This window comes from Haliotis cracherodii, unplaced genomic scaffold (genome assembly GCF_022045235.1).
Source record: "Haliotis cracherodii isolate W230 unplaced genomic scaffold, xgHalCrac1.p SCAF_6, whole genome shotgun sequence".
Classification (NCBI taxonomy): Eukaryota; Metazoa; Mollusca; class Gastropoda; order Lepetellida; family Haliotidae; genus Haliotis; species Haliotis cracherodii.
The window spans coordinates 19,753,275-19,780,899 of NW_027266319.1; the positions used below are offsets into that span (position 1 = coordinate 19,753,275).

General features: G+C 38.9%; 1 protein-coding gene across 1 annotated transcript; it reads left to right on the forward strand.

Moving 5' to 3' along the window:
- Positions 1-1,923: 1,923 nt before the first annotated feature.
- On the forward strand, positions 1,924-27,625 carry LOC139445387 (uncharacterized). Its single transcript, XM_071226526.1, has 5 exons — positions 1,924-2,023; positions 21,910-23,021; positions 23,682-24,247; positions 26,018-26,235; positions 26,991-27,625. Exons 2-5 carry the CDS (start codon positions 21,911-21,913, stop codon positions 27,067-27,069), a joined length of 1,974 nt encoding a protein of 657 aa, XP_071082627.1. The 5' UTR covers positions 1,924-2,023; position 21,910; the 3' UTR covers positions 27,070-27,625.

The following is a 27,625-nucleotide window of genomic DNA, read 5'->3' on the forward strand; positions in this document are numbered from 1 at the left end:
GTTTAATTTTAAAAGCTTAAAAGTGAATTATCGACTTTGGTAACCACATGAAAGGGTGAGAATCACTTAAACTTTTGTTAAAAACTATAGCAAACTAATACTCATCATCATCACACGAAGCACTGGAGGCATAATTCTGCATTTTTTAAATGAATTTATTTGTGTTTCTATTTTAGCCCTGTTAGTCTGACAATTTAAAATGATCTCAGTATGTTGTCGGAAAAGGCCTAAGGAAAATAAACGACCAACATGCTTCCAAACATATAACTTCACAAGATGGTCAGAGTAACGATACGGACGATGATAATAGCAAGTACGTAGATGACTCTATCTTCTGCGTAGATTAGAGTATCATATGTGTAGATAACTTTTTTTCAGAATGTTCTCCTGAGCAAACACGGGAATATATTGTTCAAGTCAAAATATGGAACTGCATCAGACACTATTTTGGTCATTGATGCGTACAATTTTCTCTTCCACATGTAAGTTTAGTCTAAGAAGATCTGTTGTTGATCTATCCCTGCCCTTAAGGCTTTACTTGAGTTACTTACTACAACTAGAAAAATATAATATTGCTGCCCCAAAAGTATCCTTTATGTTATTTTATTGGTCCGATTCTTTTGTACGCATCTGAAATCTGGGTATCAATAGATTTGAGGGAAAAGAGAAAGCCCACCCACTGGCTTGTAAAAACATCTTACAAATCGGACTCATACACCTGATGCTCTAGTTTACAGTTAATGTGGCCGATATCCGATGTACATCAACTCACCTGTTCGTAGCGTTGGGTATGTAGACACACCCACACCCAAAGACGTGTATCACTTATGTAAATATGAAATAAATAATAATTAAAAGGATACTTGCCACAAATGATACAGAAATGAAACACTCAATATGCCTGTCTGACTGCCTGCCTGCCTGCCTGACTGACTGACTGACTGACAGGCTGGCTGGCTGGCTGGCTGGCTGGCTGGCTGACTGACGGACGGACGGACGTGCACACGTCATGACGTAAATACTTTTTGTAAATATCCTTTTCTTATCCTCACATAATAATCACCATTGAATAAATTGTTTCGTTTCGCTGGTCCGAACGTGCACATGTTTATTCACGTGATGTATTGTAATAGACATGTATGTCTAGACAGTTCATACCTGTAATATGATCTAAAAAAATGGAAATTATAATAGTGCAAGCAGTTCTACGTGTTTCGTTCGATGTTTATTCCAACATGGGTTTCGAACTCGCACTTGAATACTAACCTATGACGAAATCTATACAGGTATCTCAAGCCTTGAATTATCTCCCTTTGCAAGAATACTCCCAATCTCCTTCGAAACCTGGATCGCAGTATTGAATTACACGTTGTTCACTATTATATGGTCTCTGACGCATTACAGAAGCAAGAATCAGAGTCACGTAAATGCCTGAAAAACACATAAAATGATACTTAAGTAGATGTATTTGCTGAATTTGAAATAATTATACTTTAGTGCATGTGCAGTCAAAGTATGAAACTTAATTTTCCTGTATTTCGAAATATAGCTGTTTTTGTATGTAACGTTCATATACCGCTTACCGATAGTCAAAAGGATTAAACAAGACATGAGAATTATTCGTAATTCATTTCTGAACAAGCTGTATGCATTCCAGGTGTCAGGTATAAACTGATTTTTTACCCTTGGAAAATAACTTGGAAGATTTTTAATGTGGAGTAAAGTAATATTTACTCACACACATAATCTCAAAGTTTTTTTAATCAAGAGTTAACTAGGCCACACACAACATTGACGAACAACGATCCCATACCATGAAACCACCTGAACACGATCAGCGACTTCTCCTTTGCGGTTACGGAGAGGGGCGAGGTTGGCCGAAAGTCTCGTTACAGTGAGCTCCGCGAACTGGCTATCGCTGTGGGGAGCTCAGTGTACTCAACCAAACTGCAGATCGTCTCCGTGAAAACAAGAATTATTGGCTGTATTTTCAGAGACAGATACTTGGCAACGGTTTATAAAGGTTGGTATGAAGTTTCTTAATATATTGAGCATGTCTGTTTATGTTGGGACTGCTGTGTTAGTTGTAACCCACTAGCCCAGGGTATAAGGCAGGCAAGAACCGAAAGTAGAACTCGGAACGAGAACATTTTTCTAAGTCGCCTAATAAAGGTCGCCTCAGTGGTCTCGCCGGTGCCGTTTTAATTAGCTTGCGTAATCATCAGATACCAAACAGCGTCAGCGACCAAAAAACTCGTCAACAAAGGGGAACCCCCTTGAATGAACTCGCATTTGATTGGATGATGTTTACTATAACCTTTCAACTTGCGAATTCCTATGTGTGTCCAGAGACCATATATGGTCTCTGGTGTGTCTAAATGTGCATGTACAATTATTCTTAAGTATAAGTGGGGCACGTGTGGCCCAGTCGTCTAAGGCGCCGCGATTCGCAGTGCAGAGTTGCGTCCCTTGGGCACGCCAGAAACCTATGATTGTGGGTTCGAATCCCGGTTCGCCTCGATTATGTTTCTAGGTTTGTCAGCACCATACCCGTGCTCGTGTGTTTCACCGAAGTGGTAAACGTCTTGAGACCTGCATCACTTCGGGCTTTCCTCCCACATTAAGCTGACACGCCGCGATATAACTGAAATACTGTTAAAAGCGGTGTTAAACCCAACTCACTCACTCCTTCACTCATAAGTATAAGAGTTACCGTATTCGATGTAATAAGCGCCAGGGACGCTCTCAAAATTAGAAATAGGAGGCTCTTATTAGAATATAATTTTGGTGAAAAAAACAGAGTTGAAGGATAAATTTCGTGGTCTATGTTGACATCCTGAAATGTTTATATGCAAGATAAATATTTTTCCAGAATTTAATTGACTATAATTAAGGGTGCATATAACACACGAGTGCGTATTATACGCGAATAAATAAGTCTTGTGTACATTGATCAATCCAAAGGAGTGCTAATCATGCTAATTGGGATTGTTCACTAGCCAATATGTTAGCAAATATTGCCATGGGCGCTTATTACGTCGAATACGGTAGTTTGTTTTTGAGTGAAGGAGAGCACCATTTTGGTTTCTCTCTAAAATTTGGAGTCTGTAAAATGAAATGAGAGTGACTTTATCTTGACATGTTTCAACCAACTGCCTGTTACATTCTGTGACTTAGTCATGTTTCTTTATGTAGATAATCTATGCAATTTGTTCGTTTTGTTTTTAAAAGAGCTTAATATGTTTTTGGGGAAATATATCTCCTTTCGCTAAAGTAAACCGGTCTATATTTTGTAAGAATAAACTATTGTGCATTGAGCGATTATCTTCAGCTATAGTCGTAGTATAGAGCTTTATCACGCACTGACCTTGCAATGCTGTACATCGTATCGTATTCAAGCTGTATCACTGAGAGTGAGTAGAGTGCAATGTATCGTGTGTTATTCAGGCAGCCAGCGAGAAAAGTTCCAGGGAGAAATTTATGTCAAGTATGTAACGCGCAACTCAATCTTTCTCCCTACACACTTCTATTGCAACTTATTGTTCAACACGATTAAATACCAGGCTTCTATTAAGTATGATTTTGTTCAATAAACAACTCATGTAAACCAATGGGTTTGATATGAGAAATTTGTTATTAGTTGTCTTCATAATCACATATTTGGTGCTAGCTGTGCATAGTTGAGCACAATACTGTAGATCACTGTATGTAATGTATGATTCATACCGTTTCATGCAGTGGTTTACGGTTCTGCATGGTTTATTGCTTTAACAGTTTTTTCAACTTCCGGCAGAGATCTTGATACATAGGAAATCAACAGGTTAGTCTTTAGTTTGCAATTATTTTCCTAAAAATGCATGATATATTTACGATGTTTGGGTTGAATATAGTAACATTCTTCTGAACAAACTTCAAATCTAAACCGGAAGTAGTCACAATACAAACCCAGATAACCAAACGGAACCGTTCACAAGACTAATGAGTGAGTTGGTTTTTAACTTACAATAGTATTCAGAGATCCAGATAAGCTGCGTATCTGCGTAAAAAACGCATCAGAAATGCAGAAATACGCAGTAAAATAATATCCAAGCGTATCAAATACGCAACGAACATTACAGATACGCTACAAAAATAAAACTTGTTCGTATATTCAAAATATTGTGAAGTAACCCTGCGTATTCGATTGGCAAATCAGCAACTTATTTTGAAATTATAAACAGGCATTCTGTCAACCTTGCCAAACTCGACGATGACAGTTACATCATGATCATTTGCCATCACACTTTCTTGTGGAAGTATAGTGGTATTTTTGCGTCCTATAAAGCTCTCGAACCCACACAACACCAGTTTGCAGGGACTAGATGAATAGTGTTTTTAAATATTTAACTTAAATACCCACATGTGTAAAAACTAGTGGGTAACAGAAATTTGAATACCCAGATAGAATAGCTGATACGCAGTGTTTTTAAAATGCATGGGTAAATTACCCACAACACCAAAAGCTTATCTGGAGCTCTGAGTATTCCACTTATAACACAGCGTGTCAGCTTGATGTGGTAAGAAAGCCCGAAGTGATGCAGGTCTTAGACGTTTACAACTTTGGTGAAACTCACAAGCATGGGTGTGGTGCTGACAAACCTAGAAACGTAATCGGGGCGAACCAGGATTCGAACACACTGTCATATGTTTCTAGTGTGCCCAAGGGACACAACTCTTCACAGCGAATTGCAGCGCCTTAGGGGATTGGGCCAACCGATTGGGCCAATATTAATATTGTTGTCCTTACATGTACATATATTATGCTCTCTGCCTCATGGCATACTAATTAGATCAAAACTAGACTACGGCTGCACCATATACAACACCCTAAACAACTCTCTATCTAAAAAACTTGACTCAATACAATATCAGGCTCTCAAGCAGTAGTATAGGTAATAGGGGTTCTGGACCACTTCCACTGGAGCAGGATTCATATACCTATACTGCTACTACAGGGGGAATTTTTTATGCCAAAATGACTATGCGATTCAACGATAGTCATGAGATTAAACTAAATTGACTCCAGCTCACCAATACCTGGGTCCAATCATTGCTTTAGATGAGTCTAAATGGTAATAAAAATATTCTTCATTATTTTTATCTATAAAGCGATATTCAACATTTTTATTAAGTTCTTCGTTCATTTTACTAGGAGACCAGACTATATAACTACACTCTTTTTGTAAATTGATAAGAAACAATTGATTACCGTATTTGGTTGGTTTGACATCACTGATATAATAAAAACCTTGTGGTAATTCTCTCCATTTAATAGTTTTTTCCATTATTATATATTTATGTAAGCATTTGTCTAAATGTAATCAAACGATAGTAAGCAATTTATTTTTAATCTCCAACCAGTTCTTTGGTTTTGGCACGGAATAATTGACGCGCTTGTTGCCTCCCTTGTTCTATGAACTTTTTTTTCTCATCCTCGCTAATACCATTGGTCTTACGAGAATTTGATCGAATCTCCTGCTTCATTTTATTGTATTTTGAGAGTTCCGACATCACTAAATGAAACTCCTCCTCGGATATCTTACAATCGGCCATTGCTGTCGAAATATGATCCTCGATGCTGTTCAACTTTGCTTCGGCGAGTATCCGAATACTATCGTGTTTTAATGCTTTCTTTTGCAACCTACGAGAAATGAATTTTATCGCTATTCCTGCCAGTCCCGAGACTCCAGCCGCTATTTCCATGCCGAGCACGATAGGCGCGGCGATTATAGTTGATAGTAAACCGACACCGGCTACACCGAGTCCCATGCCAGCTACTACAAGAGCGGTGTCAACTCCGTCCAGAGCATTCACGGCTCTGCGATACTTTTTATACAATCCAAGTCTCAACTCCCTATCCTTTTCTATTTGATGTTTTATGTCGCTTATTTGATGTAATCGAAATCCATCAACAGTTTCCATCATTTCATCGAGCGCTGGATATAAACTCATAGTGTATATTACGAATATATAATAGTCTTTAATTGGTCTTGCTTAAATGTTTTGAGAGTATACATCAACCTTATCAAATGTATATTATACGGCAAGAATATCTTAGAAAGGGAAATACTACCACTTTTAATAATTTGAACCCCCTCGAGGGATGTAACGGGTGATGCACCGACATGAATAATACTGCAACGTTGACGCTCGTGTTTCTTGAGCCATTTAATCGATAGACCTGGTAATATTTCGAAGGCATCTACCGGTGCATCACCGAACAAGACTTCAATAATAAGCGTAGAAATATTAGGTATTGCACTCAAGTTCTGTTTAATATCATCGAATTCTGTAACCAAATTTAAACTAACATTTTGGATTGCCGGACGACTATATAACATATGACCTGGTTTTTCTGGCAGGGGAGTGACTAACACACTTTTTCGTTTTGACGGGATATATGCCGCGAGTACGATGCCACTATTTATTATCTTAGTTAAATTATGTCCCTTACCCATCATCGCATAAGGTTGGGTAATGACGATATTCAGTAGCCACTTGATGTTTGCCTCGACCATAGTCCATTTATTCTCACTGTTGTAAATAATATTGTACGGAGTGGTTTTAAGGAGTCTACTAACGTCGACATCGCTTAAATCTTCTAGATTACCCGCGAATGTGACTTCTTTCCGCTTGTATACATTATCGTGTAAGTGTAAAGCGTATAACTTACCATTGGTACCGGGTTTACCGAATCCTTCCGTGTCTCCGAGATCGGAAAGCGCAATTGTATTACATTGTCTGAGCGTTCCAGGGCCTGATGCATCAACCATTATTTATAATATGGAGTGTTACACTTAAGTATCCTATATGTACAGGTTGGTGATTTACATCTAATACAGAAATTTTGAGGTCTGAAATAATACCACGCTTCAATTTTTTATATTGTAATGATGAGAAAGATTCCGTTCTACCGCTATTGTATTTTTCATTTTTCACTGGAACACTTCTGAGCAAAGTTGAAGGACTTTCTTGTTGAATATTATCCGTTGTACTGATTTGATCAAGATGGATGCACAGCTCTTTATAGGGAACTAAATCGGGTAATGTATTTCCCTCATTTGATGAATCGACTATTATAGTATAATTGGTTGCAAATCCAATTGTAATTCTTAAGTTCCTGTAAGGAATTACACCCATTCCTCCAGGGGATAATTTCAGTCTCCCAGTCGCCTCATTTTGTGTTAGACTAGCTCCATAAGGCTTAAAAAATTCATCATTGAGTGAGCATACGCTGTAATACCCATCAGGTATAGTAATAATTCTATCTCTTTCATGTGTTAATATTATCTCATTATTTCCTCTCGCAGCACTTATATTGGTCCACCGTGGGTAATACGTTACATCGCATAGAGCTACTTCGAGTTGTCCATCCGAGTTATCGATAGTACGAAGCAGTTCAATAGACTGACTATTTGTTATTCCCAGGAGTGTAACATACATATCAAATATACAATGATACTATATCATAACTTAAATATGGAATCAACCATTATTTATAATATGGAGTGTTACACTTAAGTATCCTACATGCACAGGTTGGTGTTTTACATCTAATACAGAAATTTTGAGGTCTGAAATAATACCACGCTTCAATTTTTTATATTGTAATAACGAGAAAGATTCCGTTCTACCGCTATTGTGTTTTACATCTTTCACTGGAACACTTCTGAGTAGAGTTGAAGGACTTTCTAGTTGAATATTATCCGTCGTGCTTATTTGATCAAGATGAATGAACAACTCTTTATAGGGAACTAAATCAGGTACTTCGTTAATACTTGCAACCACTGTTCTGCCGCGTGGTAATGGTGTTGCCCGCCCCAATCCAAGTGTAATTGCTAAGTTCTCACCAATAATTATATCTGATCCTTCATTGATGATTTTCACTGCCCCAGTGGACTCATTTTGTGTGATACTAATTCCTTTATGAATTAAATTAATAAAAAATTCATTATTAAAATATTCATCATTGAGTGAGCTTATGCTGTAATACCCATCAGGTATAGTAGCAATTCTATTATTGTCATATGCTACTATTATCTCATTATTACCTCTCGCAGTACTTATATTGGTCCACCGTTGGTAATACGTTACATCGCATAGTGCTACTTCGAGTTGTCCATCCCAGTTATCGATAGTATGAAGCAGTTGAATAGACTGGCCATTTGTTATTCCCGGGAGTGTAACATACATATTAAATATACAATGATATTATATCATAACTTAAATATGAAATCAACTTACATTACTAATCAATCGATTATAGTAACTGCCTCTGGTGCTGAATTTTTAGTTAAATTCCCCGATATCTTTGAAAACTACAGAGTCACGGCAACTAGTGATAAAATGGTTCACGATTGGTTTCACAATCCGATGCAATTTTGGCAGAATCAGTTAAACTTTGCCATATGGTGTGCCACAACGGGATGTGGCGTATCTCTTTACGCTCCAGGATTTGAACTGAATAAGTCTGTTATGTCATTTCACGTGTACTATCAGATTAGACGTATACTTAAAGAAATTAGTGCTCCATTACCGCATGATCGAGCGTGGAATTCCACAAATAATAATTATGATAGGTCCGCGTATGAGCGTATTTGTCAGGAATTTAATGTTTCTACGAGTAAAGATTGGCGTATTAAAGGAGCAAACCATGGTCTAGGTGTTCCTTACACAGAGGAAAATAAATCCGTCAAAGAAGAAAGCGATTATGTATATAGAGAACTTAATAAACTTCCAGTTAATTTTGGTAAGTTGTATAGTACCAGCAAACTTTACGCAAGAATATATGATCATTGGCATAAAACCGGTGATTGGTATAAAGGCTGGGAACTTTATAGTAACGATTGGAGAGGGGATATTATGAGTTTTAAGAGTGGGTTAATTTACATTGTTAAAAAATTTATACAAATGAACGATACCGCAGACGCTTGGAATGAATTTCTTAATGATAAAACGGAAAATAATTTTACTAATCCAGGATTTGTAAGAGTTAATGAATCGATAAGAACTTATGTATGGGCAATTCTCGGTGCGCAATCTCAAACACGAACGTCCATTATCGGTTCTGGGACGGCGCTCGATGCGCAAAAACAGTTTGTCGCAAACGTGGAGGACGCCATTAATTCGCCAGTTGACATACCATCGTCTATAAAGCGTTTTCAAGATGCATTACAGTACGCTCAATCCAAAGTGGACTTTGTTTATGCACCGGGACTATACATGTCTCCGAGTAATATGGAACTTAAGATCGGTCAAGTGATAGGCTATAATAATAAAATTGTTATCGCTACCGATCAACAAAAACCAGGTATAAATTCAGATATGAACGTCGAATTAATAACGCAAACGATCACGGGCGAAAAGGGAATAGTCAAACCACAAACACCACATGTTTCACAACCATCTACTGACGCACAAGTGTCACCGCATATTGCGGCTAAAAATCAACAACATATCGATGAAAAAACAGCGCTTGTAGTGGGTGGAGTCTCGGTTGGCTTACTCATGATTTGGTTAAATAGTCTTTAGCGAATACGTACAACAACCCTGCAATTGCTACGATCAACCCCCACAAGTTTTGACTAAGCCAAGTGGTGGTCTTAGCTAATAAATTCAATAGCCAGGAAGCAACACTCCCTATTATACCGGGAAGTGCGGCCGCGGCTTTCTCAGCTAGCTTTCCCAGTGCTGAACCTAATGCTTTTAAATGCTTTTTTATCCACTCTCTTATACCGTTTTTATCGTTAGGCGGTGTACCACCACCTGTACTGCCACCTGTTAATGAGAGAGTCAAAGTCGATATGATAAATCCCAACGCGGTTAAAATACTAGCAATTGTTATTCCCTGTTCTCTGAACAATGTTTTAATTTTATCAGCCAGTGTAGTATCATCGTTGAGGACTTGATCGATAGTTTCTCGAATACGACTGATTTGCGAACGAAGTGCCTTTCTATTACTGGAAGCCGCTTCGAGGCGGGCCAATCTTTCCTCTTCTAGGTTACGCAATCTTTCCGCTACGCGGCGTCTACTGAATTCATCGCCCGCCTGTTCGAGTTTTGTTTTCTCTTGAGCTATATGTTTGTCGATTTCGGATAGCTTGGCTATATTATTGATGAGTTCTCCCCGCATAGTTTGCATTGCCTTGTCAAGACCTCGTAATTCCCTAATACTGAACTCCGATACCTGTAACGTGGAACTATCGTAATAGGTATCTAAGATTTCTCCGAGTCCGTCCGAGGCCACCATCGAGGCTGCTTCCAAATCATCTGTATTAACGAGTTCTTTCCTCATAGTCTGAAGAGCCTTAGTAGTCTTCGCGGGAAGTCGTCGGTAGTCTACAAAACCTAATTCATCACGAACAAAGCCGATGCCTTTTTTAGCGGCTATAGTAGACAAGGCTAGGGGCTTACGAGTACGAGAATGCATAAGATCAATATCCGGAGCGCCATGCAGTCGCAATATTCCTTTACTATCTAGCATAAACTTTGAATATTCACGACCTATTGGAGTAACATAATTTTTATCATCTTTTAATGCATCGTAATAATCATCAACGGCTGGTTTCAAAAGTTCATCATTTACGGTTGGGATCATAAAGCTGGTTTCATCAGTACCCTCTTCGATGGTACTAGTATCTAGATCAAAGTCATTATGTTCAAAATTAGTCATTTTTATATTAAACATAGGGTACATGTTTTCAATATAACAATGTCTTCGCAATACGGACGCAAGTTAAACCCACAACGCAGACTTCGAGATCCATTAGGGGTCAAAGCAATTCGTCAGTCTGTAACTATAACTAATAACCCTAGTACCATCGATCAGAATCGCTATTAAAATTAGCGGTAATGAGGTTTTGAGTATCGACGATAGCGATGTATACTATTGTTACATGGATCTCTGGAGAACGGATAAAGAGCGGGAAAACTTACAGTACCAAGGAATTTGTAATAAGAACACTTTGAGACTGCGCGTAGATGCTGATAATGGTGATGGTACCATCGTAAAAGATCAGGCCGTTGCCGACGCATTAGGTAACCGATTCTATATTCCCCTAGACTTTGAATTACTAGATTCCCACATGCCCTTTTATCAAGCATCCCTCGGCGATAGGTTAGAATACGAACTCACTTTTAACGACTACGGTAGAGTAATCAGATCCGCTAATGTAGATGCTACCTATTCCATTGACAATATCTCTCTCGAGTACGATATGATAACGGATCCCGAATTAGCCAGACAAATTCGTAACCAGTATTCGGGAAGTTTAGCCATTTTGTACGATCGCGTGCTACGACACCGAAAGATCACGAAGGACAAAAAAGATACGTTGTGGAATATCAATCTAAACGTCCCCACGAGGTCTTTGAAGGGTATTTTAATGTTGTTCGAGGACCCCTCCGATGCGTTTAAAAGAAATACCGAGAAGTTCTACAATCCCAAGATTACGAAAGTAGAATTGACTATCGAGGGCGTTCCTAATCAACTATATAGCCAAGGAATGCTATCGTATCACCAGTGGGATGAGATTAAAAAACTTCCTTCTATAAAACGCTCTCCGGAAGTTAACGCGGTCGTGAAAGATCTGTCTCTCGGGAGTGTATCGATGGGTGAATACCTCACCTCGAAGTACGCGCTATGGCTCGACATGCGAACAACGGACGATGACCAATTACACGGCAGTGGGAGGAGAATAGAAAATGCTAGCGAGGGTGTCACCATACAGATAACGAAGCTCCTCGAATCAGCTGGTAAATTAAACATATATTTGTACGTGATTATGGATGCGCAACTTAATATACTAAATGGGAGATTCGTGCAAGCAATCTATTGATAATCTTTTACCTAAAGATCCGCACTGCGCTATCATATGCGGGCAAACGGGCTGCGGAAAAACAGCCTTTATTCTAGATATTTTAGAAAGTCATTATCGGGACGTTTTCGATCATATTATTATTCTGTGCCCGACTATAAGCGTTAATAAAACATACTTATCGAGAGATTGGGTAATGAATGACGACGGAATACACAGAGTCGATCCCGGCGATCGTTTACAAGACTGTCTCCGAGTATGTCACGAAAAATACAAAGGAGAATCAACCCTTTTCGTAATAGACGACTGCAGCGCGAGTAAAGAACTCACAAAAAAGAAAGATATGCTTTCGTATTTAGCATTCTCCGGTCGGCATACTCAACATAGCGTTTGGGTACTTACTCAAAAATACAACTCTGTCCTGAAAGATCTCAGAGAGCAGACCAAATGGGTAGCGCTGTTTCATTGCAAAGATCGAGATTCATTCGAGGAATGTTTACGCGAAAATGACGTCATTTATACCAAGAATGAACGTGACAAAGTCAGAAAAGTGTTAGCAGCAACGAAGCACTGTAAACTCGTATTAAAAACCGATCAACCAGCTGCTTATGCAATTGCTTAGCAAAATTATAGCAAAATTATAGCAAAATTGTAGCAAATATGGCAAAATTATGGCAAAATGTAGCAAAAATGTAGCAAATTGAACATTAGCGGTTAATATTACATAAAATGTGGTTCGAAATCATCATTCTTTCGCAACAGTTCATTATTACCGGATGTATTGGATACGTCATATTATATTATGTTAGACTTAAATATCTCCTTAGGTATTACATTATGGAATGCGACGAACTCATCGAACAAATTCTCAAAGAATCTGATCCTGATGTAGATAAATCTTTAAATAAACATAGAGAAAGACTCGCGGCTTTGGTAGCCGGTGGAAAATGTTCCCAATATTTGGGAGAAAATTATACCATCGAAAAAATTGATAACATGACCGACGAAGAGATTAAAAAACTGTACGCGCGTTACGAGTCTAGACTGGGAGCTACCATGACTAAAACTATAGGGTCGTCTATATTACAACTATACACAGTCGTAGCTAGTACGTTTCTCCCCATCCCGGCAGAACATCGCATGTATTTATGCGAATCTCTAGAGAAAGACCCATTCATCGAACACGCTATAAGCTCAGTGAGCTGTGAGTTTTATCATAGATTCGGAATGTTCTTAGCTCCACTCACCACAGCTTTAATAACGGCTAGGTATTGTCAATTTAAACATACGTGCCCACTTAATAATATAAATGGAGACACAACAGGTGACACCACAACAGATTGCGGAAACGGAACCACATGTGAATGAGGATGAACCACAAGTGAATGAGGAACCACCACAAACACAAAAACAAGCTAGAGTTACTAAGAACCCCAAAAAAATAGCCGCAGGAAGGAAGGGAGGGCTGGCGCGCAAAGCAAAATTAATAAATAATTCAAATCCGATTAAAACATGGGCACTAGTAGGAGTTGCTGGTATAGCGGCTGTATGGTTCTTTTATAAGACCGAAGAAGAGAAAACGTCACCCCCGCCGCAACAACAAGTTCAATTAGAGGTTAGTCCTCATATAATGCTATAAGAAGCATGACTACTCCAGTTACAGACGGTAAAATGTTGGTAAACGCGACGTATCATTCAGCGGTGGTCACCGGCTTGGCCATTGGCTATGCCCGTATGGCTAAAATGCTTACTAAAGCCACACCTCCCAAGCTAGATTTTAATGGATTTGATATAGGTATGATGATTCTGGATATTGGATTAGCAATGGCAACGAAGGATATGCTCATCAAACAAGGACTTATCCCGGAAGACATAATGAAGTAATTAAACATTTGAATATTTATATTCATATGGCATCAATTGCGATGATGGTCGGTGGAGCTGTTGTTAATGCTCTAGCTTTTTCGGGGAGTAATTATTTATTTTCCAGTATGAGGGAATCAAACGCTAAAGAAGTTGAAGAGGAGCGTAAACGACATAATAAAGCATTAGAACAATACCAAGCAGCCCAGTTACAATATACGCAGCAGAGAATGAAGAGATTAGACTTTATTCATGAAAAACTGATTAAGGAAGGACATTCAATTCAAACGTTTAAGGATGTCGAATCCGCCATGCACGAATACTACCTCGTTTATGGGAAAAAACTCGACCCAATACCTAGACCAACAATGAGTCAGTTTTATACACCGTCAGAGGCTCAGAAAGACCGAGAGGTCGCATTTGTTATTATTGGGTTATCCGCAGTATTGATTTTCAGCTATACACTAGTGTAGATGTAATTTGCATTTAGACAAGTGATATGATAGATGTATATACCATGAATAACTGCAAGTTTACACTCATGGGGAAGACGACTCTATGTAACTGCCGCTGTGTTGATGTTTACTGCGGTATACACAATTATTACATCAAGCGTGGACACTTAAACTATAAGTGTTCTGAATGCGGGATAGGGGTCAAAGGTCGTTATTGTTTATGTAAGAAACATGGTGCTGATAGGGTCAGGAATCAGATTATTTATGCTAGGAAGAGAGATTACATCAATGAGAGGAATAGGTTGGGGAGGATACGTATTTAGATATATGAAAACAACCAATTAGACAAATGAATCATTTTGCATATACCATTCAACCACAATGGTTTTTGTCAGAGAGTTAAAAGCTATGGCAAAGCAACGTGGTCTACGTGGATATTCTCGAATGAGAAAAGCTGAATTGATTACCTTACTCGGTTTGGAACCACCCCAGACTGTTAGAGAACTCAGAGTTCGAGCGAGAAACAGTGGGCTGAGAGGTTATTCTCGAATGAGAAGAGCTGAATTGATCGCTTTACTAGATAATAATCAACAAGACGAGGATGATATTCAACATAATGATGATAATAATCAACAACAACAAGAATTAATATTTGTACCCACATCCGCCGGCGTTGGTAAATATCTAAGAGGTTGGAAGATGGATATTAATTCCAACATGGATGTTAACGATATTGAGCCCATCATATCGAGTAAAATTAACGAGGAAGTAGATGATTTACAAAGTATAAAATACCAGCTGACGATTAAAATGACATTGAGTAAAAGTAACGCAGACGATAGCGTCGAATATACCGAACCATATTTCCGTAGCAATCAAGAAGTTATAACCGAATCCGATACTATAGACGCATCATTAGATACATCAATTCAGAGGATACAGGAAACTTTAGAACGCTGGACTAATAGAGGTTCGGGTTGGGGTGTGGATAGAATCGATAGTTTATATTTAGATATAGCGAATTATATGCCCTTCAAAGGTGGATCTTATATAGATTTACCCCCGTATTATAAGAAGAAAAAAGCCATAATTAATGTAAAAAATAAATCCGATGATTGTTTAAGAATGATGATAAGATCTGCATTGTTCCCCGTAGACAAGCATCCGGATAGACCTTCTAGCTATCCCCAAAACAATGGACTCAACTTCGATGGTATAGACGAACCTACACCAATATCGCAAATTGATAAGGTGGAAAAGCAAAATAATTTAGCTATAAATGTTTTCGGACATTCTAAAGGAATTGTTGTACACAGAATAAGCTCCGCTCCGGAACATATTCCCAGAATCAATTCATTTCTGATCGAAAAAGATGGTAAATATCATTATACGTGGATAAAGAGTTTAAACAGGGTGCTATACGATCAAACTAAATATAAGGGAAAGAAATATTTCTGCGAAAGATGCCTGCATGGGTACAGCAGACAAGATCTATTAGAATCGCATAAAGAAGACTGTAGAGGTGTTGGACAGACAGCTATCAGGATCGATATGCCTAAAGAGGGAAAAAATATATTAAAATTTGAACATTATTGTAATCAAATGCCAGTACCGTACGTAATTTATGCCGACTTCGCTTATCAAGCCCATAGAAAATACCAACCATAATAATCAAGAGAGTAGTTTTACGTACAAAACTCAAGAACATATTCCTTGTGGGTTTGGATATATAGTTGTAAGGTATGATGGGAAAACAAACACTCCCGTGATTTACAGAGGTCCCGATGCAGCTGGAAAGTTCCTAGAATATCTACAAAATGAAGAGAGAATAATCAGGGAAGAATTATCGTGTAAGAAACCCATGCGTATGTCGATAGATGATTGGAGGGCCCACAAGAAGTCAACGAGTTGTCACGTTTGTAATAAACCTCTGGATGGGGATTCCGTAAGAGATCATTGTCACGTCACGGGTAATTATCGGGGAGCCGCTCATAACGAGTGTAACTTGAAACTAAAAATGAATGCTCAAACAATACCTATCCCCGTTGTGTTTCACAACCTTAGAGGATACGATTCACATCTCATTATGCAAGCTATCTCAAAGACCGACGGCGGTTTAACCTGCATTCCTAACAACATGGAAAAATACATATCGTTCTCGTTGACTAAACCTATACATTATAGGGACAAGGATGGGAAATCTAGAATAAAGCAAAGTAATGGGCTTAGATTCATAGACTCCGTACAGTTTCTGTTATCTTCCCTGGACAATTTAGCTAAAGCGAACAATCCCGATGACTTCGCTATAACAAATAAATATACCGATCAGATAACTCGTCATTTGCTGCTGAGAAAAGGTGTATATCCTTACGAATATATGGATGATTGGTCTAGATTCGAAGAAACTGAATTACCACCCCTCGAATCATTCTATAGTAACTTAACGGAATCTAGAATAACAGATGCCGATTATGAGCACGCTCTTACGGTCTGGGATAAATTAGGTTGTAAGAATTTAGGTGATTATCACGATCTGTACTTAAAAACCGATGTACTGTTACTCGCCGATATATTCGAGATATTTAGAAAGACGTGTTTAAAACAATACGGCTTGGACCCGGCATGGTACTATTCCAGTCCCGGACTATCGTGGGATGCATTGTTGAAGAAGACCGGCGTAGAACTAAAACTACTCACAGATTACGATATGCACTTGTTTATTGAGAAAGGATTAAGAGGGGGTATATCGATGGCAGCGAAAAGGTATTCCAAGGCTAATAATAAATTAGTGGAAGGATACGATCCGAGTAAACCCGACACGCATATATTATATCTCGACGCTAACAATTTGTACGGATGGGCTATGAGTCAACCTTTACCCACGGGTGGTTTTGAATGGGTCAATGTGAATGATATCAATGTGAATGATGAGAATAAAGGGTACATACTAGAAGTTGACTTGGAATATCCGAGTTCCTTACATAAAGACCATAACAGTTATCCGCTAGCTCCCGAAAGATTAATGGTTAATAAAGACTGGATGTCGGAATATCAACGTTCATTGATGGGTAATAATAGGTTAGCTAACGTAGAAAAACTCGTACCAAATTTGATGGATAAGACAAAATATATAGTTCACTACAGAAATCTCCAGTTGTATCTATCGTTAGGTATGAAACTAAAGAAAATACACAGAGTTCTTAAGTTTGATCAAAGCCCTTGGATGGAGCCCTATATAAGGCTGAACACAGATTTAAGAAAGATAGCCACCAGCGATTTCGAAAAGAATCTATATAAGCTCATGAATAACTCGGTATTCGGTAAAACTATGGAGAATCTAAGGAAGCGTGTTGATGTTAAATTAGTCAGATCTAATGAGGAAGAAAGACTCAGGAAACTTATAGCCAGTCCAGCTTTTAACAGAAGCAAGATATTCGATAACGACTTAGCCGCGTTGCATATGCAGAAGAGTAATATAAAATTCAACAGACCGGTGTACGTCGGTATGAGTATTCTCGACTTGTCAAAACACTTAATGTATGACTTTTATTACAACGAACTTAAGAAGCAATACGGCGATAGATGCGAGGTGTTATATACCGACACAGATTCTTTGTTGATGGAAATACAAACCGAGGATGTGTATAAAGATATGGCAGAAAAAATAGATATGTACGACACGAGCGATTACCCAAAAGATAATCCACTGCACAGCGTTGTAAATAAAAAGGTGTTAGGTAAGATGAAGGATGAATGTGCTGGGACTCCTATAGCGGAGTATGTAGGATTAAGACCTAAGATGTATTCTATAAAGAAGTCCGATAATGGAGAGATAAGAAAAGCCAAGGGTGTTAAGAAGTATGTGGTAAAAAAGCATATCAAACATGAACAGTATAAAGAATCATTATTCAATGGTAGAACGTTCAAACACGAGATGAACTCTTTAAGAAGTTACGATCATAGGATATATGGATTAAGAATGAACAAGACATCATTATCCCCCTTAGATACAAAGAGATGGATTGATAATGATGGTGTAACTACCTATGCTTATGGTTATGGTGGTAATACCGTACCGTCGGGAACTATGAACAACTCTTCTCGTACAAATGCCCTGCCCGGCCCATCTTGAAGATAATAAAGAATAGGCTCTCCTTCTTTCATAACCAATCGACTAATGTTATACGTCTTGAGGGACCATATGGGATCGGTTGCGCGACGTAGGCCTCCTTCGAGTTCACCGGGCTGGTATAAATATCTTACCCTTACTCTATCCGGAAGTTTTTGTTCTTTGCCTCTCCTCGGTGCTGAAGATATTTGGAAGTCACGGATTTCATTTTAATCGCATCGGATGGTTTCTTCCCTATTAATCCCGTTACTTCATTATTCAGCGCTGATACAACGGCTGATAATCGTGTCACCCATTCGGTTGATCTCAATCGCTCGGATTTCATTTCGATCCCATACTGATAGCCAAACAAACGTTCCGCTAGAGTCCGGTTAAATCTTTCGACGATAGCTTGACTGCGGTGGGCCTCTCTTTCACCACGGACGATTTTGACATCGTGCTTTGTTAAAAGTTTAGTTACCGATCCCATAAACTCTCGACCGGGATCTACTTGAAATAGCTTAGGCCATTTTAGCGGTCCGCGTTTATATATGCGACTCAGTGCATTAGCTACTTCTGTTGAATCTTTCGAGGTTAATGGCTCAGCCTCTTTGTATCGACTAGCCACATCCACTACTGTTAAAGCGTATTTATACGTTTTGCGTTTTACCTTATCGTGAGGAAGAAACAAGAGGTCAGCCTGATGAACTTCATTCGTCGTAGAAATATCAAACTTCTTCCTCGGTATATAACGCGGTGCCGGTAAATATATTTGCCACAACGCTTGTTTCTTTAACCAATCCTTGGCCACATCTTTAGGTACCTTAGCCGCGGTGGCTAATTTTTTTATTGCTCCTACACCTTTCCAATATCCTCGTGGGCTATAGTAAATTTTATTCATTATTAATTAATATTGATGTTTCCTTTAATACAAATCATGACTATCGTTGAATCGCATAATCATTTTGGCATAAAAAATTCCCCCTGTAGTAGCAGTATAGGTATATGAATCCAGCTCCAGTGGAAGTGGTCCAGAACCCCTATTACCTATACTACTCAAGCTAATTACACGCACCCAACATGGCACCTCCTACACTTCACTTCAGGCCTTAACAGGAGAAATGCCACTAAGTCTACGCAGGGAACAGCTAAGCTTAAATTTCTGGGCCGCGTCCCAATCAAACCCTCTCATTCAAAACTTAATAAACCAAAATATCAGCCCCCAAAACCAAGCTCTAGCTCGTAAACACCCCTTACTTACCCCAGTATCCCAAAGAATAACAAACTACCTAAATGAACACCAAATTAAAAATCTTAAACAAAACTGCAAACAATCAAATATCCTCACCCCTAAACTTAAAATACCCAAAATAGACACAACACTAGTCAGCCAAATAAATAAACAAACCAACCAAACATAGCTAAAACCACCACACTAGCATACATACACGAAAATTGGCAAAATTGGTGTCACATTTACACGGACGGATCTTCAGATCCGACCTCCAAACACACAGGTTTCGGAATCCATACCACACAACCAACTAAAACCACACAATCCTTCCGACTCCCAAACAACCAATCCATATTCACAGCAGAACTAATGGGCAAGAATCCAAAAACCACAAAAAAAATCCTAATACTTACCGACTCCCTAAGTGGACTGCAAGCCCACCAAAACAAAAATACCAAAAACCGACCTAAATTAATAAATCAAATACTTAAAAGCTCCAACGACCTGACTAAGGCAGGCAAACAAATAACCTTCTTGTGGAAACCCGCCCACGTAGGAATATACGGTAATGAAAATGCCGATAAGGCAGCCAAACTATCCCTCAAAATTCCAGAAATAAGTTTAAACATACCCATCTCAAAATCAGAAATTAAAAGCGTAAACAAGCAAAAAAATCACCAAAAAATGGCATAACCTATATCTAAACTCAAATAGCCAAATAAAAAAAGTACTCAGCAAACCACTAACCAAACCAAAAATTCTCCATCCATCAAAAAAAATCGACAGAGTAATCACTAACTCCAAACAGGACACACCAACCTAAATAACCACCTAAAAAAAACAAAAAAACACACTACAGGTAACTGCCCACACTGCAAACAACTAGAAACCCCAGAACACGCACTCATCCACTGCACACTCTACCTAACACATCGAACTGCATTACAAACCACCCTCAATCTAAACAAGGCTCTCACTCTAGAAGCAATACTAAACCCACAAAATAAACCAGAAAACTTCAAGGCCTTAGGCGTATTCTTAATCAAAACGGAACTAATAAAACGCATCTAAAAACACTATAATCTACCAAATCAAAATCACATAAACAAACAACCAAACATCCACCATACCCAGCTCCCTTAGTTCTCCCCCCCCTCCCCAACCTCATCGGTAGCTATTCCAAATCTCAAAATTCCCAAATTCTATATAAGCAACCCCTAAAGCCCACTCTTGGGTTGCACACACCACTTTCGCCCCTTTCGGAAACACATTAAATGGCCTGGCCGGGCCCGGGTGCGAAATACGCATCAGTCGGAAATGCGCACGTTAAATCTCCAAAGTAAGTAAGTAAGTACTCATGGCATTCATTCACCTGGTGAAGGAGTGAGCATATACTCCGAAACGTTGTGTTCCTCATAATAAAGAAGTTGACATCCATATATTCTCTTCCTTATTAAGAATTGTTCCTTTTAACAGAGTGTAGTTTGTTGTAGTTTGTTCCAGTGGGGTTGCTATTTTTGTATATCTACCAGTTTCAATTTTTGGTTTGTGATTACTTTAACGAAGTTTTTAAAAATGTGACCTATGAGCTTTGTTTTTAGAATACGTAAAATAATTCTGAATATTTATTGATAACTTGACCAACCTGTATGTTCTTAACTTGCTGTTGGATAAATGGGAATCCCTTAATAAATGCGATAGACTAACAATGGTTGTTTGGGTTGGGACTGGGACAACTTAAGATAGTGCTACAATAGAGATTAATAGCTGTGTATTTATTCAAGTACTTAGTAATGGGATGCTATTAGTTGAAGGATTTTTTCAAAAAGGAAATGTATGTGAACTAAGATAGTTTGACAATATAGAGATTAATAGCAGATAATGGAGTTCAATACTATTATCAGTTGTGGCGAATGCAATAGCACAGTTATCTTTCCTTTCTAACCTTTATGATGGTAGATGTACGTATCATACAGGCTACAAGTACTCAATGAGCATAGAGAAGTACGGCTGTGTGTACTGGAGGTGCACAGACATAGGTTTGTTTTTGAAGCAGATCAGCAGCAGATTGTGATTTCAGCACTTTCATTTGGACTTTTAATTACTGTCTACGAATGTTATGATTTCTCTCTCTTGGAAATTGACTCAATGTGTCTTGGAAAATTTATATTCGCAACAAAATCACCATCACAATTTTTTTCAGTTTCCTTGCCCCATAAATCAGAAAAATTGATTCAGCGCCTTGATGTTGCAGAACAAATTTACATGGTTACACCAGTACCTACCATGTAAAGAGTAGAAAGTTGGTCCAGGAAATTGGAAATGAGTGATACATTATTCATATCGTGAGATGATTAACTCCAAAATTATATGTGATCTAACTTTGCTTTACAGTATGTCTGAACCCCAGGAGAAGGTGGTCATGAGTGCCCTCAAAGACACATTCCTTGAGTGTCCTGTATGTGTGGAACATTTCAACCAGACAGACCGATGTCCTCGTCTCCTCCACTCCTGCCTCCATGCCTTCTGTACCCTGTGTCTTCAACAGCTGCTCACCAAGGAGGGGAAAGGTCAGATCACATGCCCTCTATGTCGCAGGGTCCACAAGGTCCCAGGGAAGGCTGACACACTGCCCGTGGATGCAGTCAGAGCGAAACTTGTGGATTTTGTGCAGATCAGGAATGAAGGGAAAGTTCCTTGTACAGACTGCCCCGAAGGAAGTACAGCGGAGTCAAGGTGTCCGGAGTGTTCTCTATATCTATGTAAGGACTGCACACATGTACACAAACGTCATCAACTGACAAACGACCATACAATCATATCCCTGAGTGATGTACTGCAACAGCCCTTGAACACGTTTGGCAAGCGTCACTGCTGCACTCATCACCCAAAACACCAGTTGGAGTTCTTTTGTGCTACTGATGAAACTCTGTGTTGTATGGCTTGCACAGTTATGGAACATAAAGGCCATGAATTTCAGAAACTTGAAGAAGCTGCTAAAAACCGACAAGATGAATTGGAAACATTGATGCAAACCGTCCATACAAATGCCCAACGATTGCGTCAGAAACGACTATCTGAAGAAGGACGTCAAAATACAATCGTGCAGGCTCAGGGAAAGGCCAAATCCGACGTAAGCATATACTTTAAAAGTTTGACAAGTATTATCAATCTGAGAAAAACACTTTTGGACCAAGACATCGACCAAAGAAGTAACACTATGTTGTCTCTGTCTAAGAAGGAAGTAGAAGCGATCGACAGGACTCTTGCTGTTATAGACTCAACTGTAACATACTTCACACAAGCCAGGGAGAAGGCCGATGTCGTGGAAATGCTGCAGGTGTATCCTGCTATCAAGAGAAGCCTGGAAGCATCAGCCGATGAACAAAGACAAGGTCAACCAACAGCAACAGAAATTCTGACATTTTGTCCCTCAAATGGAAAAATTGTCGATAAATTAGTGTCAGAAGTAGGATGTGTGAGAGAGTCTACGGAGACCTCGAAGGGTAGGTACACCAACCTTCATGACAATACTACACCCTTGCATTAGTTAATGATAGTTGTTTTGATAGGTGTTTATCATTGTTAATAGGTGTCCAGGTTGTAAATGAAAAATGAACACCAGTGCACTAACAGTTTCTTCTGTTTCACAGGGCGGTCGGGTAGCCTAGTGGTTAAAGCATTCGCTCGTCATGCCAAGACCTGGGTTCGATTCCCGACATGGGTACAATGTGTGAAGCCCATTTCTGGTGTCCCCCGCCATGATATTGCTGGAATATTGCTAAAAGTGGCGTAAAACCACTCACTCACTCGCTCAATCACTTCTGTTTCACTGAATAGAGAAATACATTGTTTAAAGTAGTTGAAATACTGTGACTGTACCTTGATGATTTCTTTAAAGAATATACTGCATGGGCCTATAGCACATGCCTGCCATTGAAATTTGTGTCGCCAAATACTATATAATTAACATGTTTGTTCACATATATGACTAGTTTATAATAATATTTTGTAATGATATTACCGCCTACCCGGAGAGTGGTATTTACATGCACGTTGCTATATATAAGTGCAATAATCTTGAACACAACGTAATAAACAATTATATCTAACCTCACCTTGTAATGAGATGAACTTCATACCAAACTTGATTTCCCTTTTTTCAGAAGGTAATCAACTCCTACTGTGTTTAAATGCAGTATTTGATGCTGCTTTAAAATACAAGAGCAAGTATCAACTTATTAAACATCTTCAAGCCTTGCCTGGCATGGGTGCAACAGAGTTTAAAGATACATTGAGATCAAGACGTGGGCCCCCTCCTCTTGTAAGGCGCAATCCAGGAAATAAAGCCATGAATGCTGGGACTACAGGGATGGGAACAAATGTGGAAGTCAGAAGACAAAGACTTCATGTTGGTGATGATAATAGGTACCAGAGCTTGCCAAGAGATAGGTCAACATCCCCGGATGACACATGCAGCATCTGTATGGACACAATCACTGTCCCCAAAAAACTGCTATGTGGCCACACCTTCTGTGCTGACTGTATCAGACAGGCGTTCAAGGTGAAGCCAGCCTGTCCTGTATGTGGAAAGCTGTATGGTGTTGTGAAGGGGAACCAGCCCAAAGGGGGGAAGATGACTCATACAATACGCCACGATACTCTTCCAGGATATGAAGATGCACGAGGAGTGATTGCTATCAGTTATGAATTTCCAGGAGGGATACAACAGGTAGGTGTTCGGAAAGCTTGGGAATATGTACACCGAAATAAATGCGGGTGCTTACTGTGTTTATGCCGCGACTGCAAATGTGGCACAACCACGAACTTAAGACAGATGTTGGAGTCTTCAAATCTGATAAACTTCCTATGTTTCCCTGGGAAATGTTTTGACATGATCGGATGACACGGACAAGGTCCCACATTACGAATCAGGCTTTAAAAAGTGGATAGCTTGAGTATTTATTTTCGGAATTTGATGAAACTTCTTACAAAATACCTCTAGGGTGACTTCTGTATGAAGTCAAGGTCACTAGAGCTGACTTGCTGATACCTGGTTCAAATTGCACTACCTTCCTTAGTTTGTTAAAAATAGGTGTTCTAATGGTGGACTCTAAATAATTTACAAAATACGTTTCATATATCATGGTTGTGTCATGTACTCATGTACGTAAAAGAATATAGTTTGTAACCAACAGACAACCAACAATTGATATGCAATCAACAATTGTGTTTCAAAATTAACAAGGTTTACAAATCAATACAAATTACTGCACAGCAATTACAATGTCAGTACACAATGGAATGGTAGTACAATATTCAATGGCAGTATAAACTGTGAGAGCAGTGGGAATGACAATGACAATGAATAATAATCACCTGGCCGCAACAGTAGTCAAGCTTCCAAGATAAGCCTATGGTAAACACTAGGGTGAAAAGTCATCTTCACACGAAAGCTGGCCTTGATGTACCGTCAGATGAATTGTAAGATGAGACAGGGACGTGCCCGGTCCACTTATTTAGTCTGACCAGATTTAAGCACTTTCTACACAGTGCCAGACCAGTCCAGTTTAACTTGAACGTCACAGAATATTCCACATGTTTCTATAACGCTTGACATCAATCCATGCTATTCCGGAAATATACAGATAATTCGAGCATCTCAATATAATAACTTCCTCACCACTGCTAACATTAAATAGTACTACATTCCTGACAACGAATCATTGTCTAAATACAATGCACTGAACTTCTACTTAATATCAACAGTAAAAAAATGTAATACAGCTACAACCGTTGTTTAACAATAAATTACACTACCTTATAACAGTATTATATTTGTAACGACACTTAACAGGCAATGTTCTCTGGCTTGTGATTGGATGACAGTGAAGGTCAAGGTCAGGTGGTGAGATTTGGGGATTGTGAAGGGCTTTGTGTACATGATAACTTGATTATACGTTATCTCAAGGTCAGTGATAGTGATCATATCACCTATTAAAAGTTGGCAAAGGTCACTCAATAAAGAGCCAAGGTCACTAGAGGTAACAATATACGTAAGTTCAAAAATAATTTCACAATCTGCCAAGATCTCTAAATAAATAACTCACCATGTCTCATATATGTCGCTCTATACTCAAGAAAATACGGTAGTTGTCTCAAAAGTCAATGTCACTATAAAGGTCATTCATTCATAAAATATTGTCAGTATGGTATGGAGACTTCATATTTGTAACAACACCTAAGCTGAGCCTGAATTATGTTTTAAGAAAAATACCTTGCTACTAGTAGTTTTTACGGCAGGAAATTTATTTCTTATCAATAGTCTGAAGTATAATTATTCGTTCAACATTGTCCCAGTCCAGTCCAGCAAACCACCACCACCCCAAAATATTTGCCAGCAACAACTTTCATAAAGTGACTGTCTTTTTTACTTTTTGAAATGTTGACTACACATTCAGGTGAGCTACAGTGTCGTGGCTCTATTCATATGTCTATGCAGGCTGATCATCCAGAACCTGGGAGGCGCTACTCTGGCATCCAAAGAACAGCCTATCTCCCTTACAATGATGAAGGATGGGAGGTGCTGAGGCTGCTGTACAAGGCGTTTGATGCTGGTGTCACTTTTACTATCGGCGACTCTGAAACTACTGGGCGCAGTGGCCTCATCATCAGGAATGACATTCGCCATAAGACTAGTATGGCGGGAGGGTCTTCACAGTAAGTCCCAACGAAATGATGCCTGAAAAAATTTTAATGTTCAGTTAAGGGCTTTGTGGTGGGTTCTTCACGATTCAGATCCAAATAGAAAATGTAAGATATAATACCCACTATTATGTAGGGGTACTTTGGCGATGTGCAGAATGTAGTATACTTGATCATGTGGTTGAATAATTAACTTAGGTTATTCTTTTATATATTTGGTATAAGAAGACAACTTTTTGTAGAACAACTTCTGGTTGTTGCATATAGCGACGTTTCGATGTATATTCTTACACCTTTATCAAAGAACAGAGGACATCCAATTTATGGTCACGTCAGAACGGCCATCAGATGGGACGTCATTAAACCAGAAATGCTCAGAACTTTGTTAGATATGTAGCTAGAGGCTTGTGACTTCATATTCAAAATTGGCCTGCAATGGCATGTATTTATTCAAACCGGAAGTGATTTTATTGAACCGGAAATGCTTAGTACTTAGTTGTCAATGTAGCTACATGCATGGGACTTTCTCTGTCAAGGCTGTACTGCATTTGGGATTATATTCCTAAAGTCGGAAATAAAGTGCTTATAGCTGTCACCTGATTTGTCAGAGTCAAAATTGTTCATGATTCAAGTTCTGGTGTGAAAGGTTTGGGGCATTCAGGAAATCGTCGGGATAGGCTGCTTATGTTTTTACATTTAATGCAGACACCTTTCTAAATGTTGGTGTTACAGTTCTACATCGCTTCTGTATATACTAGTATCTGTTCCAGGAACGGCTACCCTGACTCTGACTACCTGAAAGAAGTGAAGGAGGATCTGGCTCTCAAGGGAATCACAGCTTCCACATGAGAGGTCAACACTGACCACAGAGCATCGTGGCCCAAACAGACAAAGAATGGTTCCAATTGCAGCTTCATCGGCCCAGGGATACACTGACCCTTTAATGCTGTGTTTCACAGCAAATTTTATGAGCATTTCACATCAGATATAAGTAAGATCAAGTGACTGTACTCCCAATGCTATATCAGAAAATTAAAGATAGCACCAAACAATTGGAAAATTTGATTTCCAATAATGTACAACAAATGTTTAATTGAACTAACTCGTATATTTTCATTATATCATTATAATTTTAATGTCATGAGTGACAAAGCAAGAAAACTTAGTATGAATTTGCACTGAGAGAAGACAGTGGTTTACCACTGCCACTAGAATTTGGATGTTTAGTCAACATGTTTTGCCTCTAATCTTTGTCAGTATGTTTGCATTTGTTTGACCATTGTTGTGACTAATACCGGTAAACATGGTGAACAAAGCACATACAATGTGAAGAATATATTTCAGGTTTCTACAATATTTTACACGTGGTGTCTTGTTACCTTACAGATGGAACCTGTGTTGTCAT